A 26,557-nucleotide genomic window follows, 5' to 3' on the forward strand; every position below is an offset into this window, starting at 1 on the left:
GTGAAGCTCCATGAAAAGATTCGGGTAGAGGGCCAGCTGTATGTAGTTTTCTGAGAAGCTGTGGGTTGTTTTTCTCTTTTTCTTTGCTGCACCTTTGCATTTCAGAGAACCTTCTTACAATCTGACTCAGTGGACATGTAGGTTTCCGCAGAAGTCTCTTCAGCTTGTGCAGGTGGTCCTCGTACTTGAAAGCGCTGAAGTTGTCAAGGACGCCGTGGTCCTTTGCATCTTCTGCAAGATGTACAAGACAGTGAACATTGTAGGACAGGAATTTGGGGCCGTATAGCTGTCCAAAGTGTGTGACAAATAGTCGCAGAATATCATTGGCATAGTCAATGTGATCTCCAATTAGGCTGTTATTGCTCAAGATGAAAATTCCAACAAAAAACAGCAGAAAGTTTTTGTACACCTCTGTGGTGAGTAGATCTTTTAGCATAACCGGGCCTGTGTACAATAAAAATTGTCTAAATTCAGTCGCCTTCCATCGATCTATTTCCCTCAGTGCCCTTGGTTTGCGTGCAAATTCCATGGGCACATTTTTCTGGGCACCAACCAATCTTTCTGTCAGAACAGAGACTTGGAATCCTGACAGCCTGGATGTGAGGGGACCCAGCCGAAGCCACAAGAGGAGAAGCCGCCTCATGACTCCAAGGCACACAAGGTGCATGTAATCAAGGGGAAATCCAGAGACCATGTCCAGTGAGGTTTCTTCCAGAGGTGAGGTGCCATGGTGGTGATCCGAATCGGTTTTATTTCTGAAACTCTCATCATTTCTAAGAGGCATGTCATTTCTGGGGAAGGTCATTCTATTCTCCAGGTAAACACCATCCTGAATGCACTTTTCGCACCCATGGTAGCCTGTGTGTCCTTTGACCTTTTTTAGAAATGCACGTGCAGGTGCGTCACAAACCATCGAGGTAATCTTTAGTGTTAACTTAACTCCCTCAAATTCAAAACCATTACCCAATTCTTTTATTTCACAGATAAAGTCTTGGAGATACTCATCCAGTGAGCTAGGTTTACCAGCACCACAAAATAAACCTATTGTCACCGGTTCCTCCTGCACCAAGTTTTGAACAGTTCCGAGAATAGGCCAGAATTGAGTTGCTGAACTCTTATAGAGAGGCAGACCATCAATGTTCACTTGGAGCTCCAAATTGCTCATGTTTCTCAGAATGTCCATGTTCTTGTAGAGTACCCCTGAAATAGATTGAAGAAGGCCAAAATGATAGTACTGGCCACCAGCCTTGTTCTGTATTTCAGATCTGTTGGAACGCACTGTTCCTAATAGTGTCCTGGCATCTTTTGGCAGATTCAAATCATGCTCACGGAGGATATGGAGTAATGAATTTAGTGCCACATGTGTTATTTTATGTTCTGTTGCCCAGGTTGCCAAGTCATCATCCAGGGAATTTGGATTCAGTTCAGACTCTGTGTCTGAGTCTGTGTTAGATTCACTACTATATAAAGCATGTGCCATGGTGCCGCATTCAGGCTCATCGATTTGGGACAGACAATCCATAAATTCGACATCATCATCATCAACGGTGCTGCTTGTGTCACTTTGCATGCTACCATACTCCTCCCTCCATGATGGTGATGATACTGCTTGCATTGACTGCAGTTGTTTGTCCACCTTCTCTTTGGCTTTTCTTCGCAATGTCCAGTACGATTGTTTTTTGCAAGCCATGGTGCTGAGACATTAACAAAACAAAGTACATTGTACTAACCTGCTAAATGCAGTGGTTCTCAACTCCAGTTCTGGAAGCCCCTTGCATTGCACATTTTGGATGTCTCCATTAGTACATATGATTCAACTCCTATAATAGAAGCTCTAAACAGCACGATAGATGAGAGAGACATCCATAATGTGTAATTTTGTGGGTCCCCAAGATCGGAATTGAGAACCAATGGCTTAATGCATTAAAGTCAATGAGTGCATATGAGCACATACCTTGTTTTTGACAGTGTATACTGTGGCTACTGTCGTTGAGTGAGTGCTGTTGACTGTAGAGAACTTTCTGTAGTTGGGGAAACAACATAACATTAACTGTCAGTTTTGTCATTTTATGTATTGAACCTAAATGTGTGCCTAGAAATTGTATACAAAAGTTTATTAAACCTGTGTGTGGTCACTACTTTTTAGATGTTTATTAATCCATTTAATTCAACTAGTTACTTTGTGACTAAATTTTAAGTCTAGGACAAGGTTGTCAGGTTTATCTCTACTTTTAAGTAGTTGATGAATGTTGGTTGAGGGTTAAGAGAACTAAACTCTGAAGAATGGTTGGTAAAATGTCGTCATTGTAGTATTCCTTTGAATGTAAAAATATATTTTGATCTGCCAAATTTTATTTAATTTTATTGTCACGAGACAATGATTTTTAACGTAACAAGGTTTTAAGGACTTATTCTTTTTCTTTTTTCTTTTTTATAAGTGCATTTAATTAAGCTTTTATAGTTATGTATACAAAATCATTTAGTCTTTAGTCTTTTTAGGGCCCAAGCTCAAAATGTGCAGGGCCCAGTTGTTTTCATGTAATTTGTCATATCACCAGAGCATATGAACAATCACATTTGGTATATTTAATATTTGAAGAGTTTTATCAACTTACTTTGTAGTAGTTTTATTAATTTACTTTGTAAATAAAGTTGTGGCTCATGTAAATCATGGCCAAGGGACATTTTTGACCAGTGGGTAAAACATAAGTTTGAATCGAGTGCCATTATAAAAGTCTGCAGGTGTTTGTTGCATGAAAGTTAAATTAAAATTAAATGAAACAAAGTTAAAAATGATTTTAAAAAAAGTGTTTTATTTTCCTCACAGTTGCCTAAAAATGTTATATAAAGTCATGGAGCTAAAATATTTGTAAATACGTCATGGAGTGGGGTGTGGTTTAATTTCTGGGAAGCACGTGCCAATCACTCTTTCACTTGATTAGAGACGAGGTGACTCGCATGCATGCTATGCAGCACACTTTGCAGGTTTCATTACAGGTAGGTAAAGTAAGTACATTCTATTTCATGGCATTATTTTCTTGTATAGTAAATGTTTTCATGGTTATGGTCGGGGGAACGGGGCCAGCACATCCACTGAAGCCGGAGTTTCAGCATTAGGTAACCATTTTAACTACGCATGGCATGAACTAACGTTAGTGCAAGGGTGACCAATCCTGTTCCTGAAGGCCCACTGTTCTGAAACGGCTAATCAATGTATTTCTAGGCATAATAGAAACTTCCAGGCAGGTGTGGAGACCAGTTGAAGCTAAACTGCAGGACCGAGTTTGGACCCTCTGAACTTGTCTACATAATGATTATCACATGTTCATATTGTTTGTTTCGTTAGTTTAGTGTTTATTAAACTTAACCAGTGCAAGCCTTTGTCATCCAGGCCGCTGCTAAAGCTTGTTACATTTCTCAGCGCTGATGGGCTAAACCAATCATAGTTATCGAAGCAGATCAACGCTTCAAATTTTCCCGCCCCGCCCTGTGGTTGGATCATGTCGGTTAAATGGCGCTCATGTAAACAGGACGCTGTCAGTCAGCCACCGCTGTTTTCCATAGCTGTTTTCTCGGGGAGATTCAGTACCGCTTACGGTTTTTCGGTGAGGTGGTTATTGTTGAATTTGTAACTATTATGGTATTTAGTTGTATCTATTATATTGTTAATTTCAACATGTTATGTCAAAAGGCTAATTAATACTTACCAACAACTTGCTGACGACAAACGGCTTAAAGCCGACTTAACCAAATAAAACTTTAAATATGTAAAAAACGAACTAGTAATTAATAATAAATAGGAACGCTATATATACAAATGTTAGTATTTACAGATTACTGAGGTAAATTGCGAAAGAAATGTTGAGGGGTCAATAGGTCGAGTGTACTATAGTAAATCAACGGTCATCTGATATGAATGAATAACGGTCATCTGATACAAATGGCTTGTGGTCACGTGACTTATGAATGGCCGCGCGACGTGTCACTGAGCTGGATGCAGGAACCACAATGGCACGTAATGAGCGTTTAGTAATGTTACTGTATTTATAAAGCTTATTAAATGTTTCTTCTCCACATCCACTGGAGAATCATACTCGTATGATTTTTTTTTTGTGTGTGTGTTTATTTATTTATTTTTTAATGTATTATATATATTATGTCATTAATATAATATATTGTTTATACCTTGAATGTTATAGGTGGTTGTTCACCCCATGCATTTTCTTTGCTCGTCTGTTTTGTATTTCGTATGTTATGTAATTTAGTAATTTTTCATGAGATTTTCATTTTCATGAGATTTTCATATTTAATGACTTGCTTAAAGTAGATTCTTTTAAGGAGGTTCAACTTTCTGACATCAGGTAAAATATCTTATTTTCCCAGGCATTTCTGATTCTAATTTGTCATAAATGTAGCACGAATGTTGTTTATATATGCTGATAGAAATTAAGTTCCTAAATTTCATTTATGAAAGCATTAAGCCATTAGAGGTCTTGTACTTGAAACTGTGCCATCTGTTTTATTAATGTTTGTTCTGCTTACCTGATTCAGAAATCTGGCCTGATGTTTGGCTGTGGTGCCTCCATCATCCTGACACTCTTTGGACTTTAAAATGGAGGCCACCATTGGCCATTTGAGTACCATCGTTTTGCTACAGGTCCAGTTGTCTCTTCTCCCACAAACTACATTTTCATGTCCTATATATTTTTATTTTTAACTGCAACAACGATGACTGTATTTTATCCACCGATTTTCACCGTACAAGAGTAAACTGTTCAGGTGGTCCAAAAATTATAAAGTTGGTTGCTTGGCCAATTTTAATTTTCTTTTTTTTTTCTTTTTTTTTTTTTTTTGAGTGATGACCTTTGTATTGGTATTGCAAAACTACTGTTAAGACCATAAAATCTGAAAAGCACTGCTTTATTTCATTTAATTTATATTTTTGCTTTATTTATTAGTGCTACTGCTTGTACTTTGATTATTTGTACTTTTCTTTTTATTTGACAGCAGTCTTTTCTCTTTTTTTTTAACATAGCACATACCGAAGAGTACCGAAGCAGTGACTACGGTGACTCAACCATGATACAGACCAAAATGTGAGTAATTTGAACCATTACACCCCTTGTACATGTATAAATATTTTGCACCTTGTTTTTCCTTACACCATGTCTACACCAGACAGCAGCATTTCAAATGTGTCAGATAGCAAAAGCACTGTTAGGCTAATCAGACATGTCCTGTGCTTTATTCTCATTCATGCATGTTTTTTTTATTGCTCTAACATGTCAGTAACTTTAAGTAGCTTTGCGCGGCATGGATACATTTACATACTACTATAAATTATATAGCAAAATCTTTGTTGGTAGAGACTTTATATTGTCACCACAATATACTATCATACCACCCAAACCTAAAATAGCCTGAAATAGTGTCAATCTCAATCAGGGGCCAGTGACTACCAGAGGGTCTAAGCAAACTTCAAATGGGAACCATTGGACCACTTGAGATGGATTAACTCAAATATGACCAATAATATTGTAAAGCAGATGTTGAGCTGATCTCCTTCATTCTGCTGCTAGCTCTTCACAACCACTGGGGTGTACCAGCTGTGGAAAGTGCAGGCCAAATCTTGGGTGTCTACCTTCCACCACCAAACTTCTTCCCACATGTAGACTATTGTATACATGAATGTTTTATTTTATTAGGGCTGCAACCATGGATTAATTTAATAATATTTTAAGTATATTTGAAAAGCAGGTTATCATTCCCAGTGTTCAAATTGAACGTGGTGTGATCATCTGTGATTCTATTGTAGCACATCCATGCTACCTCAGCTAAAGGTAAGGTGCGCTGTCACTGTTTTCCTGGTGCTCATGTTCTCGATGTTGCTGCGCAGGTATCCACGATCCTGAATGGTGACAAGAGCATCAGAGCTTTAGTGCTCGGGGGTGAACGACATCAGGCTGTGGCAGACGGAGGTTCTGAAGAGGGTCTTCAAGAGCCTGATTGCAACAGTATGCAGCACATCGCCTGCAACAAGGATCATCGTGTCCGGAAAGCTTCTGACATACTGACGAGGACATGAAAGGTTCAGTAGATTGTTTGCTTTAAATTAATGTTAATGTCTTGGTGTAATGAACAGGAGCTGCTCTTTGTAAATAATTAGAATCTTTTCTGGGAGCGACCTAGGCTCTTCCGTGCTGATGGGCCTTTATGGACGAGGAGAGGCTGATTAATTGTAGACATTTTAGAATAGCATTTTTATGACAGTCTTAGTTACTCAAGGAAGATCATTTAAAATCAAGCTAAAACATCACTCAGTAAGTCACAAAAATATTAAACAAAAATGAATAAAACAAGGTATGTGTTTTTGGTTTTAACGGGATAGTTCACCCAAAAATGAAAATTCTGTCACCCACTTACCTTCAACAACAACAACAACAAGGTAAGTAAATGATGACAGAATTTTCATGTTTGGGTGAACTATGCTCTTCTTCTGCGTCAGCGCTTTGTGAGTGTGAAAGAGCGCACAAACGGAGATCAGGGACACGTTCAAGTTCAAACCGCTGCGCAACATTTTGCTATGGTTTTCATGTTGAACAACATGTTTCTTGGAAACGGTGTGCAACGGGGTTTAACGTTTCCTCTTGATTGGTGGGTGTGTCAAATGTCAGCCCAATCAGCAGCAACATGTAAACCACGCGGTATTAAAGAGAGAGCTCGCACAATGGGTCCAAGTAAAGTCTTTACAAATGTGTCCGCTGCAGCTCGGTATTCACAACAATTGAAGATATTAGAAGACATGTTTGTCATAAGATTTTTATAGTAAAAATATAGCATATCAGTCCTTCAAAAGGAACACAAAGAATGAAAGAAAAAAATTAAGATTTTCAGAAAAAGAAAACAAAGAATCCTGAAAGTATCACAGGTTATAAAATATTAAGCAGCTCAACTGTTTCCAACATTGATAATAAATTGGCATATCAGAATGATTTCTGAAGGATCATGTGACACTGAAGACTGGAGTAATGATCACAGGAATAAATTAAGTATATTAAAATAGAAAACCATAATTTTAATTTGTAATATTTCACAATATTTGTTTTTTCTGTATTTATTATGAAATGAATGCAGCCTTAATGAGCATAAGAAACTCAAAATTAAAAATAGTAATGTTTCCAAACTTTTAGGTAGTGTAGGTTAATCCTGAAAAAAATTATGAAAATACATTTTAAAATGTACATATATAATTTTTCTTTTTTTTTTCTTTCTTTTTTTAAATCACTTTCCACAATTTAAGTGGAACACAATGCAGTTGAGTTGGGTCTTGATAGCCCTTTCTTTTGCTTTGTTGCTAGGCCATTCTTTTTTTTGTAGGTCATGGTAAAACCATGCATCACTACACAGGAAAAAAAAATGTTTACAGTTTCATGGAAGTTACACCTGTAGTTTGTGCAAAGCGCTGTGGGGTGTAGGAAAAATGTGGACAAACCTATGGAAATTATGAAAGATGGTAGCTTAAAAACACATTTAATATAAATATAAATGCAAAACAAACTGCCATAGCTTCATAACAAAAAGTAATAATGCTGTCATTTTATTCTTTTACTTATCTAACACAGTTAATACAGTGGATCTCTAATGGCACGTTGGTTTGATTTATAGAATACTCACAGACCCCATGGTTTGTTGCTTCTCCACTAAAAGAACTTGATTCTACAGTTTTGTTTTTTTTGTTTTTTGTTTTCCTTTTAGCGTGTGTGTGTGTGTGTGTGTGTGTGTGTGTGTGTGTTATATCTATTCCTTTCATACATGAGTGATGTGTCTGGGACTTTTTTCTTTTTCTCCCCCTTCTAGTCTCTTTGATTCTGCCGCCTTGGGTGCACCAGCTGTGGAAACCTGACCTGGTGAGGACCCTCTTATCACACTTGCACAAGGTAATGAATTAAAGATACTGTTAGTCAGTGCATGGTTTTTGTTGGTGCTGTTGTTTTTTGTTTTGTTTTGTTAAAAAGATTATGAAAAATAAAGTTGATACATTTAATTTATGGAAGCATTAAGCCATGGGAGGTCATGCACTAGTGACTTAACCATTTGTTTTATTAATGTTTATTTACAGTGCATTTTATTCTGCTTGCCTGACTCACGCAGAATTCTGTCCTGTTGGCAAAATAGGCCATGTTAAAATCTAAATACTCGAAACACATTAAATCTCAGAGCTCGCTTAACATCCCGATGTGACCCGCTGCTGAGAGTGGGGTTTCGATAGAATATGTACTGCACACTTATAAAAAAAAAAACAAAGTCATCAAATAGACTGACTTCCTGTTGTTAAATACTTTAGAAATTAAAAACTGCTATACTGTGAACCTTTAAAACATATACACCTAAAGAATCCTGCAGTCACTTTACTGTTTTCCCTGTATTTAGATTGCACAAAATAGTGATTGTGATATAAATGCAAATTATTTTTTTTTTTTTTTTGTCAGGTTTTATGCATATGGTTGTTCTTTATGACCGTTTTTTTTCTAAAATTAGATTCTCTTTCTAAACCCCCCCCCCTCCCCAGAAATATTGCAATATATCGCCTTTCTTACAGTATCGCAATGTATCACAATATATTGGATCGTGACGCGTATCGCCAGATTCTTGGCAATACACAGCCCTACTGTCATTCACGCCCTCACAGCTCTGTTCTCCTTCACAGATACGTGCTGCACTCTTTATTGCCTTTCACGGGATTGCTCTCATGCTCCGTCCGGATGAGTTTTGATGAGAGCCGACGTTTGAGCTTTCTTCAGGACAGCCACTTCTATTCACATGAGCAGATGACAGCTCTCTACTGAGACAGAATTTTGAACTATCCCATATTTACATACCACTATATAAACCAGTGTTTCCCAACCACTGTGTTCAAATTCCAAAAAAATAAGTAAAAAAATAAATGCTACAAATAAGAATATATCAACACGCCATTGGGCCGAAACCTCGTATCTCTATATTTCGTCATTGTAACAGTTATGAGCTAATAAAATTAATGCTATTGGTCATCTGTTAAAGTTTGGAGTCAGAGATCTCTGCTTGTTTGCAGTGCAAGGGTAAAATAAAGAACTGAGGTTTGCGTAATTGCAGGATTTTCCTTACTCAAGAAAAACTGTCCATTTATAGCTAGTGTTTTTTTGTATTTGAAGAGCCGAGAATAACTAGTTGAAGCATATGGTTTTAAATATCCTTTGTTGTAGCGCTTGATCATATCATGAGGTTTTGATCATGAGATTTCAACAATGAAACCGAGTGCCCATAAGCTACAATAAACTTTATAATGTATGTTGATGAAAACGTAATGGGATGTCTCAGATGCTGTTCCCGTGACGGATTACATACCTGGCTCATGGTAGCTAACAAAAACAGGGAGGCCACACTCAACTCAAGTTGACTCAAAAATATATTTATTTAAAGAAGAAACACATAATAAACTAACAAACAAAAACAACAATAATTCAATATTAAAATGCTCACCAGCTTTACGCAATTGATCTTTCGTGAGACCTTCCAATTTTTTCCTCCATCGGCGCTGCTAAAAAACTCGTAACTTATCCATTATAAACTATTTTCGATTTCAACAAGAAGAGTTAGAAATTAATGAAAACAATCAAATCACCCTATTTTCTTCATTTTCTTTTTGGTTCATAGGATAGTGGCAGAGGTTGCGAAGTGCAAGATGAAACGTTTTTATTATTATTATCATTATCATTATTAGAAAAAGAGTAGGTTTACATAGATTTGCCTCGTAAAATTAACAAAACAAACTCAAACCCTAACCTCTTCAATGTGCCCACATGCAGCTCAGCTGCCACCACAAGCAGTCTACCCGCGTCCGACACAAACACAAAAAACTAAAATTAAAAATTAAAATTAGAAACAGCGTTAACCGCTCTTTAACTAACACGAGGCTAACTTTTACAAAGTAAACCTACTAATCACATTTCAATGAATCAAGCACAAGCAACACCATGACAACTTACCCCAGACCAAATATTCAATAATAATAAATTTACTTACTTGATCTCTTATCTCCAACACAAGAAAAGAAAAAGGAAAAAAACATGGCTCTCCCCACGGCTTTGAAATCTACTCAATCAAGTACAATCAAAATTACTGATTATTTCTTTCAGTTACTCCGAGACGAGCCACCACATGTTACTGGCTCATGGTAGCTAACAAAAACGGGGAGGCCATGCTCAACTCAAGTTGACTCAAAAATATATTTATTTAAAGAAGAAACACATAATAAACTAACAAACAAAAATAACAGTAACACAAACTGGTGCTGGAGAGAGATCAAGTCCAAATGAAGCAGGAACCCAAGCGCAGATCCAGCGATTTCTAGAAAGACCGATCCTTTTATTAGTCCACTCATTATAGGCAACCTGTTACTTGACTCCACCCTGCAAAACAAAGACAAACACAGACACAACAGAATCTAGAAAGCCACCTAAAGGCGACCAGGTTCCGTTTCGGGAACAGATGTTACCCTTATCCGTAACAGATAATATACCTTTCATTCACTGGTCAAAACCTTGTAACTCCATTTGAGCTTGATTTTCATAAAATGATAATATTATGGCACATGCAAGTGTTTGACCATAGCTATATAAAGCCACAACAGTGTTTAATTAAATATGAGGTATCTGTCTGACAGCGACAATATGTAAATTCATTTTTAAGCCGGGCACACATTTAACAACTAGCTAAAACATTCTAAGACTGTGCTCAACACACAGCGATTGTTTCCTGCGACTGAAGCAGATTTAAATACTTTCACATGGAATTTGAACACCGACTGTAATCGCAGACTGAACGCAACTGGCTCTGACTGGACGCGTTTGAGCGCGATCAGTCATAAGTATCAATTTACATTCATAATCGGCCTTACAATCATTAGGTGTGTCCCTGGCTTTATTAGGGCTGCACGATTTGGAGAAAAAATGTAATTGCGTTGTGTTTTTTTTTGTTTTTTTTTCCCTCTCCTGGTTAAAATTGCGATTTTTTTTTTTTTTTTTTTTTTTTTTTTATAAAACAAATTGAAAAAAGTTAACATTACCAGGCTTGTTTTGCTTGTTTGTAGGGCTGCACAATTTGGCCTGAAATTTTATGCTAATATATTAACTATTTTTATTTATTATCATTATTGCTAAATAAAAATATTAAACCTTATAAGAAATATTACTGTTGTAATAACTTTCATTATTAAAGTATTTAGCATTAGTATTTAATTATAAATATAACTATAATAATTAGAAAATATTTAAAATTATTGTATGTTGTGCATGTTGCTGCCTTGTACATGGCGTTCACTGCCCAATATTGTTTGTGAGAAATAAGTATTTTAACCCACAGTAAACTTGTACATTTCCTTATAAAATGCTCTAACATTTTTTCTATTTCTTTTCTCCACCAAACAGCTTTGGAGATGGTTCAGCCTAGATGCACAGATCTACCGCTGGCCCAGCTTCATTCCCACATCTGGCACCAAAGATTCATTAAGTGCAGTCCATAACCAGTGTCTGCACCTTGTCCATTGCAAATGTTATGGATTGTTCTTTTAGAGCTCATTATAATCTTTATTTGCATAGATGCAAACTCCTCACCTTTCAGTGAGAACTCACCTTTTTGAGATCAAAATAGGTCACCAATGGGATTTGTATAGATCCAATGATCTTACAATGGTACTTGTGAACTTATTAGGGTAAATAAAGAACTGGTTGTTTCAGTAAGTACTGTACAGTGTTTTCTTTACTCTTTACCCATTATAGACATAGTAATTTTAAAGTAATGTTTTATGTATTTGAGGTCTGAGATGTGGCAAACAGCATTGCCATCTAATCGGCCAATATTGTCTTTAAATATCCTGCATAGCACTTTGTCTTTTATAACATGAGATTTGAACCAAATGTTGATTTTGGTAAAATGCTGCAACAATTTAATTTTTTTTTTCATGAAAAATTATAGTTTTGGACATATAGGGTAATAAAGAATAACTACAAATGAGCATGTAAAGCAAATAAAAAAAAATCTGTGCCCAGCCCCACGCAATGTTCTCACCTTTTTTTTCCCCTCTTACCTGTTTGCATCCCTGTTATTTGAGACCGGTATTATGTAGAGGCTGTTGTGAGTAAAGTTCACCCCCTTGTGAAACAGTTTCCCTTATTTGTGAGAATATTTTACCTTAATGCTCTCAGCAGTTCCTACATTAAAGTGTCTTTTTATTATTACTATTTTTTTTATTATTGAAATATTGCTTTAGTGTTCAATCAACTTTGGGACATAATCAACTCTGGGAAGTTAGTATCATTAATTCTGTAAGGCGCTTTGAATCAAATGAATATTTGTATAGCGTGTTTCCTCCAAAGGCTGCTTTCTCATTCCTCAAACATCAAAAAGGGTCACCTTTGGCTTGCTCATTGGAGTTTGTAAGCATCATTATTTGGAACAAAATATGAAAATGGCTCGATGTTACACTATTTCAGTGCATGGCAGAGAGTCGAAGAACCACCTGACACAAAGCCATGGATCACCCCCTAATACAGAGCATGGTAGGCTATGAGGGGTCAAATTCATGCTTTCTGCATAACGAAATTATGTGAACCACAATAAGCAGGCAGAATTACAGTTAGCTTGAAACGAGCTTTACTTTAACTTAGCTGGCAATTTTTTTTGCATGTATTTTTTTTTTTTTTTTCTTATGAGGGATCAAACAAAGGGATAGATGAACAAACTGTTGTACATTATGGGTTAGAGCTTGTATTTTTATTAGTATTTTAATTTATATATTCTGATTTGTAACCAGAAGCACCCTTTGCAAATCATTTAAAGCATTTTAAAAATTAAATCCATGAATGCAGTGCTTATGAGTGCCTTTTTGATTATTCTGAGCCAAAAGCAAAAAAGCTTTTTAAGTGTAAGTGCAAAATGTAAAACTAAATGTATCAGTGAAACTGCATTTATCAATGCAGAATCTTCAGGCTTAACTGTACATTTTTTACAAGTTACGTAGGCTACTCGTTGGGGAAAATGCAACGCAAATATGAATTCGATGCTTGTCAAATTGTATGTAGATATAATTATTTCCGTGACTACACTGGACGCGTGCGGCGCGATGCGATTAAAGAATAGACACCGCTTTGTCACGTCCATGCAGACATCTGCTGATCTGTTGATCCGGCGCTGCATGGCAGCACGTAATTTCAAATATTGAAGATTCATCGTATAGACGTCGTATCATCTGATTTAATCTGTCTGAACCAGCACATGCCGCTAACCATTGTTTGTACACTTAGTCCATGGGCCAGACGAGATGTCGGTACCACTCAAGGTGGCAAAGGTTGCTTATACTTTTTGAAAAGATACATGTCTGTAGTTAACATTTTTGTATGATAACCCTTCTGGAGTCACAGCTAAATTAGTGTTATCAGCTGTTAAAGTTACACTCCCCCATTGAAAAAACACGTTTTTGACACAGGTGCATACCTTGTTATTGACCTTTATTAAAGACACATTTACATATTTTATGTTGTTATGTTTGGTATCATTTTAAAGGGGACAGTCTGAGCTTTCATTCAAGTCCTTTTATGAACACTTTGGAAAAGTACAGCCTACCCTGGAGCTCATCAAACTTTTAATCACACATATTTTCCTGCCATTTCCGCCTAAGTCATCTTTTGTCTTTTAATCCTGTGGCATCAGGGAGCATCAGAGATACAAAATGTGAACACTGTAATACTGACATGACTCTAAGGATTCAGAAAATGTATAATTTCCTCATATTATCTCATTTTGATGGGGTGGTTTTCAGCCTTATATCAGACATGGCGGGTTTTTTTTTTTTTTTTTTTGAAAAAAGAAGTCAAAATAGTAAGCAGACCAAAGTCAGTGAGATTGATTCACACTCATTTTATATTTGTTGAAAGAATGGCAATAATTTCACAATCATTTTACAACTATGAACAACCAACAATAAAGTTTACATTTGTCAGGTATTGTGCAAACACCATTGTATGTACATTGGTAATAATACAAACAAAATCTAAAACTTTATGATAATAATAATAATAACAATATCAACCTTCAGAACATCAGCAGGACTCTTCACTCAAACAGGTCATCACTTTCTTCATCTGATTCCCCAAGTTCAAATTTGGGCTGTGGATCATCAGCTTGTTTTTGATTGCTGCAGGTTTGCAATCTACACATATCTGTGCAGGACAGTCCATTTGACAGGCATGTGCAATCTGGAAGTTTACATGAACGCACACACTTGCAAGAAAGCAGCTCCAACACCATTTCTGGTGCAGGTGCAGAACGCATCCAATGAATGGCCAACTTGCCATCATTGATGGTCCAACCATGCAGAGTTGGGCTTGGCACCACAGGTGAAGTTTGTAAACAGCTCTTCCAGATTGCTGCTTGATAGTTTGACCGTTGAACATGCATGTAAAGACAGTCTCTACATGGTGGCAGCTGGCTAGACTCAATTGCTCCCCTTTTGGCACGGAACAGCTGGTGACGTAGTTCATTGACTTTACCTGTGCTCTTATTAGCGGTGTACATGCAACAGGTAAACTGTTCAATTTTCTGGAAAAGATCCTCTGTTACATTCCAAGACTTCCCCAGTTGACTGAAGGTGTCTTGGTATGAGGTGTCCTTTTTCAGCATCTTCAGGGCTTTCAACTTCCCTTGACCAGCAAATGCACTGACCGTATCACAGCCTGTGAATGCATGTAGACCAATTAGGCTATCACACATGCCATATCCAATTGAGCCTACCAGTTTAGTGATGTCAACAAAACGGGTACGATTCTGTGTTCCACATTTTTGATAAATAGGACAGGTGATATCTTTCTGGAATGCAAGACAAAGCACCATGACATCAGTGTCCTCAGCTGTGATGATTACGGACTTTGAGCCTGCATTAGATGCATGCAATGCATGCAGCAGCAAACGTGTGTCAGCTTCCTCGTGTGTCGAGTGCAACTCTGTTACTTCCTCACACTTCTCCTTTGTCAGCTTGTAACAAGTTTCTTCACAGGTCATGTACAGAGTTTTGCCATGCAGCAATTGTCTGTATTGTGGATGCTTCCATTCTGCCACTAGAAACTTGATTAGGCTGTTCTTGTTGGAGGAACTACAAAGGAATTTCCGCCACTGTCTCACATAGTGCCCACCTACAAGGTTCTTGTGCTGGAGAGCGGAGTCTGCACCCCGGTTTACTCGTTCAGCATCTTTGATGGAAGTTTGGTGATAGACATCAAAAACAACATCTAGTCTCTCACTTTTCTCACCTTCTTGCAGGACCGACAGCAACGCTGACTTTGCCACCTGTGCAAAGGTTCTGTTGTCGCCATTCATTTTTTGAATAAGGCTCATCCCATCAATGATGCAAGCAGATGGTGTTGGGATGTGTTCTGCTGGAGAGACATTCTTTTCGAGTTCTCTAGCAAGTGCAGCCTTGTTGGTTTTTCGTAAGGTGCCATCAGTGTTGGCGAGTGCCCATGGCAGCGGGCCAAGGGGGTGAGAGAGAACATCCTTCATATTAACATTTCTGCTTTCAGCTACAAGGATCATGTGGCTAAACAGATTTCTATCGGCCTTGAGAACAACATCTTGTCCTTTCTTTCCATGAGATCTTTTTGTGTTGATGTTGGAGAATGTTTTGAGGCCTTGTTTGGTCATCTTGTCAAGGAATTTTAAAGATGTTGGGTCCTCTTCTAGTCTTGATTGTCTAAATATCTGGTAAGCCTCTTCCCCGATCTCAGAGGCTCTCAGGAGATCCCTGGTCACATCAGGAGGAGCAATGGAGCCAGTTGAGAGGCTAACCAAATCAATGCCATTGGGGGCCATAGGATTGAGCCAGTTATTTTCCATAAGGTCAACGAGAGACTTGACATCCTTCTCATCTCTGATGATCCGTGAAGCCTGTAGATCTTGATGGGACAGCTTGGAGCTGCCTTGACCTATCAGGTCTCTCAGCTGTCTGAGGAACAAAGATCTGTATTCAGCCATTAGGTAATATTTGGTCACAGCTCCTGGCTTCAAACTGAATCCTTTTGTACCTCCAGCTGTCTGGGTGTCTTTGTTTACAGTTTCCTCTATGGCTTGGTCAACAGGGATTCGACCAAAGGTATTGGTGGAGCCCATCTGTACAGAGAAACAACCTTCCATGAATTCTTTGAACACATCTGGGTGTGTGGAGGGCAGTTGCAACATTTGAGCATAGTAGTAGGGAAGGTAGCGTGCATAATTTATTCTGTCATATGCGAAGCACCAAGGAATCATCGCTCGAATGCTCGCCAAGTGAAGAATCCAGTCTCCCTCTCTCGATGCCCTTATGAGCCCCAACAAGATTTCCACCATGTCCAAGTAAGACATCCAGAATGCAGAAAGACTGCCATTTCCATTTCTGAGAAACTCGCAGTATACTTCGAAAAGCTCCATGATGCGTGTACAAGGGCTGCTCTCAAGGACCTCCTTCAAAGCATCCTCTGAAACCTCTTCCCTGAGGGTAAGAATTGACTTCTGTGTTTCCTCGAGGTAACCTCTGCTGGTTGGGTGGTTATCTTCCAACCAGGCCAGGAAACCATTCCATGCTAGCCGCATGAATGCCTCATACAGAAGCTTATGTAGTCGCACAGCCCTGTTGTACTTGCGACCATCCAATACACCAGCAACAGAACCTTCTGCTACAACACCAGATTCAATGCAGAGGTCTCGGAGTCCAGCGTCTTCAAAACGCTTCCCTAGTATTCCCAACATTGTGCAAATTGTGTGGAATACACCAATGTCTGGGAATGATGTTTTGGAACTCACTGTGTTTCCATCCAATCTCAACAGCCTTTGCATAAAGAGCTTGGTCGAAGACACAAACAATCTTTTTCAGGCCTAACTGTTGCATGATCTTTAATGACTGGTTGAGCACCTCTTTGACTGTAGCCATTTGTGTTGCTGGAGCATTGATTGTGGGCAGGTAGCCTATATTGTTGGGGATGACCACCAATTTGTCTCGCGTTAGGATGTTGAAGCCTGTCCAGCTGCTGATTGGCTGTTCTTCTTGTTGTGGCAAGCGTGCAAGCACCCAAATAAGGTTCTTTTTTCGAGCAAGCTGAGTATTGGCTGCAGTATTGATGTCTGCACATTTGCTTTGTGGCGGACCCACTCGTTGTCCAGCATTGTAAGAAGGCAACATTGTTGCAGGTGCACTGATGCTCCGTTGCTTTGTTTTGGAAACAGCTGGCTTGGGTTGGACAGCATCTTGGTCAGATTTCTTTGCTTGCACAGCTATCCCATTCACTCTATGGGATGTTCCCATACCACTGACTGTTTCCTCCAAGCGATCAATGTTGTCCCAGGCTAAAGTAGTGAATAGGCCAGGATGGATGTTAGTGGGCAAAGCTATATCACTTTCAGTGGAAATGAGTTTTTGGAGACAGAGGGCTGTGTCAATCTCCTCCAGCTGTGAATAAGACACACAGTGACCGAGCCTGTTTAAGATGTTTATCAGCTCTACATTGCCTGTTAATGACTTGACACTAAATGGGAGAATGATATGCTTAGAGGGTTTTACACTTCCACATGTCACTGCATATACTATATCTTGACCAAACGATTGCACAAGCCGCTGAACTCTCTGCGTTGCATGAAGAACATCATGACAACCTGTGAGTAGATAACAAAGGAAAACGCTAAGTGACTCTGGAATGGTAGGGCATTCTTCTTCTGATTTAACATCAGGTGGCCAGGACTGAGGAACATCTTGTTCCTTGATGTCTGCTCTCAAATGTATGGCTACTCTTGCTACAGCATCTTTGTCTTTAATTTTCAGGTTGTGGTTTTCTTTGACAAGTTCCCTCATGGACAAATTATCTGGATAGAGCAGGAGTTTTCCATTATCGTCAGGGATGATGTGGAGTGCTCCACCAAACTCATGCTCAAGCTTTCGCCGTATGTGCTTTTTGGTTGCATTTTTGACGTGGATGATTCCTTTGGATTCCATTGAAGCAGTCAGTCTGGAAGTTAGATCAGTCATAGACATCACTTTAGGGTTGGCAAAAAGCTCCACCCTGATGAACTGAAATAGTTCATCAAATGATGATTGTACAGCAGCATCATACTGGGCTTCAACATCATCACATTCATCACAGGCTGACACATTTTTAGGGATGTCTTCTTTTGTGTACAATCTGTAACAAGATCTGTGGTAGTGTCCCTCTGCTGCTACAAGGTCTCTACTTACAATAGCCAGTATTCTACTGTCCATTTTTTTTGTGGCTACACTTCGTATCTTTTCATCAGCTCGAAGTTCTCTACACTGTACCACTTTTTCCCTTTTATTTTGTCCTTTTACATATTTGTCAGTTTTTTGACAAAATATGCACTCCTCGCTGTAAGTCCTACATGTTGATGAGACATGTCTAGCTTCTCTTTTAGATTCTTTCTTTTTATTAGAGCCACTAGCACTTTGTTTCTCTTTTTCAAGAATGCCATCAAGAAGTTTCTTCATAGTGAAGATACTGCGACACTTTCTGTGGTAATAAAGTATTGGAATCTTTCCCTCAGGAAGGTCTTCTACCATTTCTAAAATTGGTGCGTGGTTCCGTATCTGAGCTGCCCTGAGCAGAGTTTTCCAGGAGTCAACTCCTTGTAGTGAAACCAACTTATCTTTATCATCAGAGCAGTGGATGATACACTCCATTTTTGGCTCTGGACTGTCATTTGCTTCCTTGCTGGTTGCCATATTAACTGTTATCTTTGGCTTTACAGAAATAAAGCTTACCTAACTGACATAGGTTGACGTGTTGACTCTCATTGTGCCTAACTGTCAACTAACCATCAAATATTAAACCCTACAGATCTGGTACAGCATTCTGGGAGCATAAGCATGACCTTAAACATTCTGTAACCAAAGAAACCATTCCTCACACAACAAGCATACTTTTTGTTACTGTCTGAAGCAAAGATTCTAGAGCAGAGTTCTGAAGCCCAGGCAACATATCAAACAGAAGTGGTCAGACAGTACTGACCAGACCAGCAATATCAAATTCAAATCACAGAGTTCATAAGATGGTTGAGTACAAATGAAAGTCAGAGGCCAATGGGATTAAAACCTCAGAGTTTGGCAAAACTAGTTTTCTTCAAAAAACGCCATGTCTGATATAAGGCACAAGTCATCCCATCAGAATGAGATAATACATGGAAATTATACATTTTCTGAATCCTTAGAGTCATGTCAGTATTACAGTGTTCACATTTTGTATCTCTGATGCTCCCTGATGCCACAGGATTAAAAGACAAAAGATGACTTAGGCGGAAATGGCAGGAAAATGTGTGTGATTAAAAGTTTGATGAGCTCCAGGGTAGGCTGTACTTTTCCAAAGTGTTCATAAAAGGACTTGAATGAAAGCTCAGAATGTCCCCTTTAAAATGATACCAAACATAACAACATAAAATATGTAAATGTGTCTTTAATAAAGGTCAATAACAAGGTATGCACCTGTGTCAAAAACGTGTTTTTTCAATGGGGGAGTGTAACTTTAACAGCTGATAACACTAATTTAGCTGTGACTCCAGAAGGGTTATCATACAAAAATGTTAACTACAGACATGTATCTTTTCAAAAAGTATAAGCAACCTTTGCCACCTTGAGTGGTACCGACATCTCGTCTGGCCCATGGACTAACTCGGAGGCAACATCATTGCGACGAAATGGATGTATCATTTGTTCTTTTCACTTCGTCTAGAAGGGTAACATTGAGAGAGGAAGACATGATGGTTGAAAACATTTCTAAAATATTTCAGGTAATATGGACGAACTACAATAGCATGAAGCTTATTAATGGAGGTTTGCTGGCATTCAATTTTGAATGTGTGACATTAAGTGGATACCCTTACGAAAATAACCATGTTTTTACTACAAAAATTATTGTACGTAAACCACAAATTAACCATGGTTTTGCTAGCATTTAAGCATGGTAGTTTGTTGGACAACTGATGGTAACACTTACTGTTCCATCATCAATTAATAAATACATAGGAACAAATGAGTAAGGTATTATTAACACTCTAGAAACTACTATTAACTAACAAGAAACTCTGATTAATATATTAGTAGTAATAGCGCTCAGTTGAATGTGGTAGTTCACTATTAGCTAATCAGTGACTACTATTTTTTCATACCTCACAGTATGACTACTCACTACTAAGGACTAGGCTACTATATACAGGTCCATAATTAATGTGAATAATGCATAATATATAATTCATTCTAAAGTGAAAAACATGATAGTAATGACTGAAGTGTTGCTATCCAAAACCTTTCAAAAGCCTCAAAAGCTATGATTTCAGTCATTACTAGAGAGTTATCATGATCTTCACTTTAGAATACTGATCCAAATCATTAGTAATTCCTTTAGAAGGATGTAGTAACACTTGAATCATTACATGTGGGTTAAAATTACCTTTACTTTAGAATTAAATATATATTATTATATATTATGCATTAATGAAGGAACAGTATTATAAAGTGTTACCAAACTGATTATACAAATGGTAATCGATACATGAAAAAACATGGTTACCACACTTTTATCATAAAAAATGGTAAATGGCAAAGCTGTCGGCCCATAAGTTACTGATCTGTTGGAACCGTGCAGTTATGGGTTGCCAAAAGTTCTCCTTACCCTATCCCCACTCTATGGAGTTTATTAGGTATGTCAAGCTAAAACTAATGCTGTCTAAACATTCTGCTATATAGTAATTATCTTTGTGGTTATAATGTTCAGATTGTATTAAAACTGGTTTAGAGAGTTTTGATGCGGTCATGTGGTTGCCGTTACTGGTGCTGTTGAAATGTATTGTGTTGTACTGACAGGTTTTTATTATTTTGTCTACCCCATTTAGATCATTTGAGCTCAGCTCAATGACAGAAACACCTTTCTGTGCAATACAGATCAATAACACCACAAACTGCATCCTGCAAAATGATCATACACTTGAGGCAATGCTTCTCTAAAACTCTTTCAGCAAAACTGAATATTATAACTAGCCATTATTTATTGAAGGACTGCTGTGTTTGATTTCATTAGTTTTAGCTTAGTGAACCTAAAATATGGCATCTGATTGTAGTGATTCCTATACAGGTGCTGGTCATATAATTAGAATATCATCAAAAAGTTGATTTATTTCACTAATTCCATTCAAAAAGTGGAACTTGTATATTATATTCATTCATTACACACAGATTGATATATTTCAAATGTTTATTTCTTTTAATTTTGATGATTATAACTGACAACTGTACATATCTAAAGAATAAAGGGTACAATGAATTTCATGCTGGTTGTGCCTACTTAAGAAAACCTTACTTTTTCTAGGTATCCAGCCAGAGCCTGTACCTCACTGATGATGCTAATGTGGCAGTGTTCCCCAGAGCAGATGGCCACTTCAGTTCATTAGATCTCAGGGACAAGGCCCACTATGAGGTACATGGGTCTGGGGCTGTACCCAACACAAGTGGTAATGCTGCTGCCTCTGGGCCACCTCCATCCTCAAGCAGCCAGTTTCGCTTCTCCAGGCCTGGTATCTCAGCGAGTCCCTCACTGCCACCCAGGGCCCAATCCCTGAAATACTTTACAAAGTAAGCTAATTTTCTGCTGGCAATAATTTTTTTTTTTTTTTACATGTATACAATGTTCATCATTATGCAAGACCCTAAATTAAGCTGTTTTGAATTCCAGGACAGTCAGCCTGGGAGAGTTTCAAAGTGGGAAGCTTGTCACCAGCAGAATGGTGGTGGTAAGATTCACAGAGCAGGAGGCCAGTGTCCCAATTTTGACCGCAAAAGTGAAAGATGCCCTAGGAACCAATGACCCAGTCATTTTGACAGACCACAATGGGATTGAAATATTAGACTCCGAAGGAACAAGAGGTGCTTCAGTGGAAAATTTTTATTTACCTTTATTTATCTCATTAACTATTATTTACCATGAATCTAAGTAAAGTTTACGTATCCATGTGTCTTAAAAAGTTAACTTTTTACAGTGGTATAAACTTTTGCTGCTTAACAATTAGGCTGCAAATATGTGGTGGGCTTTAAATTGCTGCATCAACATTTATGAAGTCCCACATCACAAACTACTGCTATAAACAATGTCAAACTTTTGCTGCTAAATTAGAAATGCATTCACATATCAGTCTCACAAATTAGCTCTTATTCATACATTATACATTTTGTGTACTCATTTAGGGTCCTTTTACTGGAAGCAAAACTCAAGAAAAATCATGGCTGTACTGGAGGCTGATTTCCAAGCTATGCAACAAAAGAGGCGGAGAATCTCGTAAGTCTCGTAAATCTTGTAAGTTACAATACCAAATGCAATCCTAGTTACCTGTGTGTGCTTAAAAATATAAAATTTATATTAAAAACTAATATATAAATGACATGTTTCTGATTCATAGACGCAGAGATGATGAAGGGGGAATGGACAGTGTATTGGAGAAGATCGAGGAGGTTGTCCTGGCTGCTCAGGGTTTATCTGAGGTGACCACTGCCATCCATGAACTGTCTGACCTGGTCCAAAACAGGAAGACAACATTGGTACTGACTGAAGAACAGTCCAGGAATGTGAGGGATGTCTTCACTTGTCTAGTTTGCAGAGGTCAGTCTTTTCTTTGTATGGAATTTATTAAAAATGGTTATTCAGCCATCACACCCAGTCAACATTCTGAACTCACAGTGATCTCACCCTGTGGTCTCAGTGATCTAAAAGTGTAACCTCACAGCACTCTCACTGTGTGCTCATACTTTGGTCACAATGTGAGGTCACACCAGCTAGAAATGTCATTGTTCTTAGGATGTTCTGTGAACATTATATGTTCTTGTAATGTTTTTAGTAGCTAGTTTTATTTTTGTTACCAGAATGTCCTCCTAAAAGTTAGGATAACATTCTCTAAAAACATTCTAAACATGTTAAGTGTTAACATTGATAGAACATTATCCCCTAACATTCTTATAAAAGGTTGAAGTCAAGTTCCATTGCCATTAAACAACCCCAAAAACAGCATAAGCAGCTTCAATTATTACTAACAAGATTGACTTTATTTACAGGGTTAGGGTTATTGAGATTAACAGATGTTTAAATGTTTAAGTTAGTTTGAAAGTAGAAGTTTGGTCAGTGTTTGCTTTAGTTGGGCTCTTTGGCCTTGCCTTTTTAATGTTAGTTTTTCTCTGGATGCTGTAACTGTTTATGTATTCTGGGTGCATCATACAAAACACATCAGTGGCTCCCAGAATGCATTGCAGCATGAAGCATGTCACCATTGTTGAGATTCAAATGCCGATTATTGATGTTTGAGTGTGTCTAAATGTGTGAAGCAGTATTTCTTCACTGTTCTTCAGTGTTTAGTGTGTTCTTAAAATCATACAGATTTTCTTATTAAAATACTGTTGGATCTCATGCTGTAGAAACATTACTGTAATCGGTTATGTGAAGTTAATGACACATATGATGGTCTAGATGAGATCAGCTGATAAAAACACTACATAATGATTGTATCTTTAACGCCATCAAGTAGCTGACCATCTGGTTACAATTTTTTTCTTGCTGCTCTTGCTATAACAAACACAGTTACAGCAGCCAGAGAAAACTAGCATTAAAACATCAAAACTGCCAGGTATGTCAAACTGCCCAACTAAAGCAAATACAGACCACCATAATGGTGACATCAAACCAAACTATTATTTTCAATAAATCATCAACATCTAAACCTCTGTTAATCTTAATAAGAGCTTCTGTAGACTTCTGCAGAAATAAAGTCAATCTGGTTTGTAATGATGTTTTATTAACAAAGTCAGGAGGAGCACACAGATAATTAACACAACTGGAGAGACAGAAATAGTGTCATGATCCTGGCTTTCCTCCCCTCTTTCTCTGTCTCCCTCTTGTGGTCACAATCTCACGCGCACACTTCTACTTCTCCGCTCATTATCTCTTTCAGCTGTTCCCCTTTCATTCCCTTCTCCTCACCTGTCCCTGTTTTCCTCTTGATTTTCTCTGCTTCTTATTCCCTCTTCCTAGCCCTGTCTTGTTTCGGATTATTCAATGACCTCCCGTGAGAAACGCCTCACTTGTTGTCTTGTCTTGTCCCGTCTGAAGTTACTTTTGCTGCTGTGGAAATAAGTCTGTGAATTACCCAGCTGTGCCTGTTTGCAGAGTACCTGGTCTGCGTTCGCCTTTGGCTGCTCACCCTGGCTGCTGTCCTCATTATTTTCTACCGGCTGTACGCATCTCGGGGTCCCTGCCTCTGTCCTCGGGGAGGTTAAAGACAACTTCCTTTGTTCCAGTCGTTCTGGCAGTTTTTGTTCTGGCTCTGTTTTATGCCAGTGTTTTGTGTTCTATCTGATACCCTGTGAGACCATTTACGTTTTATCATTAAAGACTGTTTATTTCATCCACCCCTGGTCTTCCATCAATTCCATCTAACAGACAGGAGGTATATATAGGCTGCGTCCGAAACCTGTAAAATGCTGCCTTCGGAGGACACATTTCATGGTCGGAAGGCATCAAGGCACGTCTGAATCTAATGTTAGCTTCACTTCCTGTCTCCTGAGAGACCTTCATCTGATCGATTTTTGAAGGCAGCATATATGTATTCTTCACTGCCATTTGATATCCCACAATCCTGTGGGTTCCATACAGTTGCGCTGGAAAAAAAAGTTGCCGTCCGAAATTTGGATTTTCTGGTCAGTTTGTGTGTAAATTAGGGCTGCACGATTAATCGCATGAGATTGTCATGCGTGTCTCATCAGTAAAGCCGGTTCTGTGATTAGCGGTAAATGTGGTGATATTGCGTAGCTTGTCCGCGAACTACGGCTCTGTATATTAAGTGCAGCTCCATTTGAAAGCAGGTGATGGACATTTACCGCTAATCACAGAACCGGCTTTACTGATGAGACACGCATGACAATCTCATACGATTAATCGTGCAGCCCTAGTGTAAATGTATGTTTTTTACCAACATTTTCCACTTCTGATGTCATTTCTAGAAAGAAATTACTAATGTAGTAATTAAATACTTTAGTTCTCACCAAAGCTCTCTCTATTTTGCTGTAGATCATTAAACTGTTACGCTGCCTCAGTAGTCTGTCCGAAATTAGTTTTGTGATGTGCCTTTATTGCACAAAAGCTGCCTTACAAGTCATTGTCTGATAAGGCAGCGAGGCAACAAGTCAGCTGCCTAGGTTTTCGGACACAGCCATATCTGACCTCCATTTGTACTCAGAGCTCGGAGCCCTCCCCCGGACAGCACGCCAAATACGCATTAAAACTCTACTCCCTCTAAATTATATGTAAGTGTGAACTCGTGACATAAGTGAAGCTGGTAATGCTGTTTGTGGAGTTGTTTAATGATGTTGGAGTCTGACGTCAAACATATGTTTAGACGTAAACACAATTTTAATTTTCAACCAACATTTGACGTCTGAGCGCTGTCAGAGTCCACGTCCAATAAAATTTATAGCTAGGGAGACCTCACATTGTGACCACATCATGAGTACCCTGGGAGCTCATGGTGAGATCACTGGGAGACAAATTGTTAACTGGGCACAGCACTATAACATTGTTAACATATAACATTGACATTTATGTTTGTGCTTGGAGCATCTGGAGGCATTTTAAGGCAATTTAAAAAATATATAATGGAGGCAATTTAAAAAATATATAAATTCAAAAACATTTTTTTATGACTTAATCTGTTGTGTCTTGTATTGCAGTTTTAGACCTGAAATGTTTTTTTTTTTCTCTCCCGTCAGGAATCATGGAAGATCCGGTTTTTGCAGCCTGCTGCGAAAGCTTAGTTGGTTGCAGATCCTGCACAACTTTGTGGCTCCAAAATTCTTCACAGTGTCTGAAATGTCGAACGGAAGATTTTTCCACCAACATGCATAGAGTCACTGGCTTTACTGAACTAGTGAATGTAGTTAGAGGATTGGCATGCGAGTAAACACTATTCTTGCCACTAAATCCATCTTTTCACAGTATTCATGAGAAATTGGTGGATATGTTTTATGTGGCATCTTAGTGTAAACTTACAGGAATTTTATTAGAGTTTTAAGAGTCTAAATGTTTTATATTGCTCTGTTCTGAGCTGACAGATTTCTTAAGAGTTAAATGTGGCAGTATGTTGTTTTATATTGCTTTGTTTTGAACTCACAGGGATTTTATTAGAGGTAGAAAAATTGGCAATATGTTGTTTTACATTGCTTTGTTGTTTTGAGCTCACTCCACACTGATTTAAAGGTGTTGTTTGTTTGTTTTTTATCTTATGTGATTCCTAAAGTTGGACCTAATTTGTTTACATTTTTGTGTTTTATCATTAAGCTCTTCCTGGTTCTATAATATATTATTTTTCAAATAAATTTTTCCCCACAAAACAGTCCAGTGTATACTGTGCAATTAATAAAATGACAATATCAAAGTGTATTTATTTATTTAATTAATTGTTTTAA

General features: G+C 38.1%; 1 protein-coding gene across 1 annotated transcript; it reads left to right on the forward strand.

Moving 5' to 3' along the window:
- Positions 1–19,725: 19,725 nt before the first annotated feature.
- LOC125278872 lies at positions 19,726–26,497 on the forward strand. The gene is made up of 6 exons (XM_048208267.1): positions 19,726–19,851; positions 21,426–21,688; positions 21,789–21,979; positions 22,298–22,388; positions 22,510–22,709; positions 25,862–26,497. Exons 1-6 carry the CDS (start codon positions 19,759–19,761, stop codon positions 26,050–26,052), a joined length of 1,029 nt encoding a protein of 342 aa, XP_048064224.1. The 5' UTR covers positions 19,726–19,758; the 3' UTR covers positions 26,053–26,497.
- Positions 26,498–26,557: the final 60 nt, after the last annotated feature.

This window comes from Megalobrama amblycephala, linkage group LG11 (genome assembly GCF_018812025.1).
Source record: "Megalobrama amblycephala isolate DHTTF-2021 linkage group LG11, ASM1881202v1, whole genome shotgun sequence".
In the NCBI taxonomy this organism is placed as follows: Eukaryota; Metazoa; Chordata; class Actinopteri; order Cypriniformes; family Xenocyprididae; genus Megalobrama; species Megalobrama amblycephala.

What these genes read in the sequence shown, in the direction of transcription:
- LOC125278872 (XM_048208267.1), top strand. Translation starts at nt 19,759, where the DNA reads ATGGATGTATCATTTGTTCTTTTCACTTCGTCTAGAAGGGTAACATTG. An exon ending in ACATTTCTAAAATATTTCAG is followed by an intron (nt 19,852 to 21,425) that starts GTAATATGGACG and finishes TACTTTTTCTAG; the next exon opens with GTATCCAGCCAGAGCCTGTA. An exon ending in TCCCTGAAATACTTTACAAA is followed by an intron (nt 21,689 to 21,788) that starts GTAAGCTAATTT and finishes TTTGAATTCCAG; the next exon opens with GACAGTCAGCCTGGGAGAGT.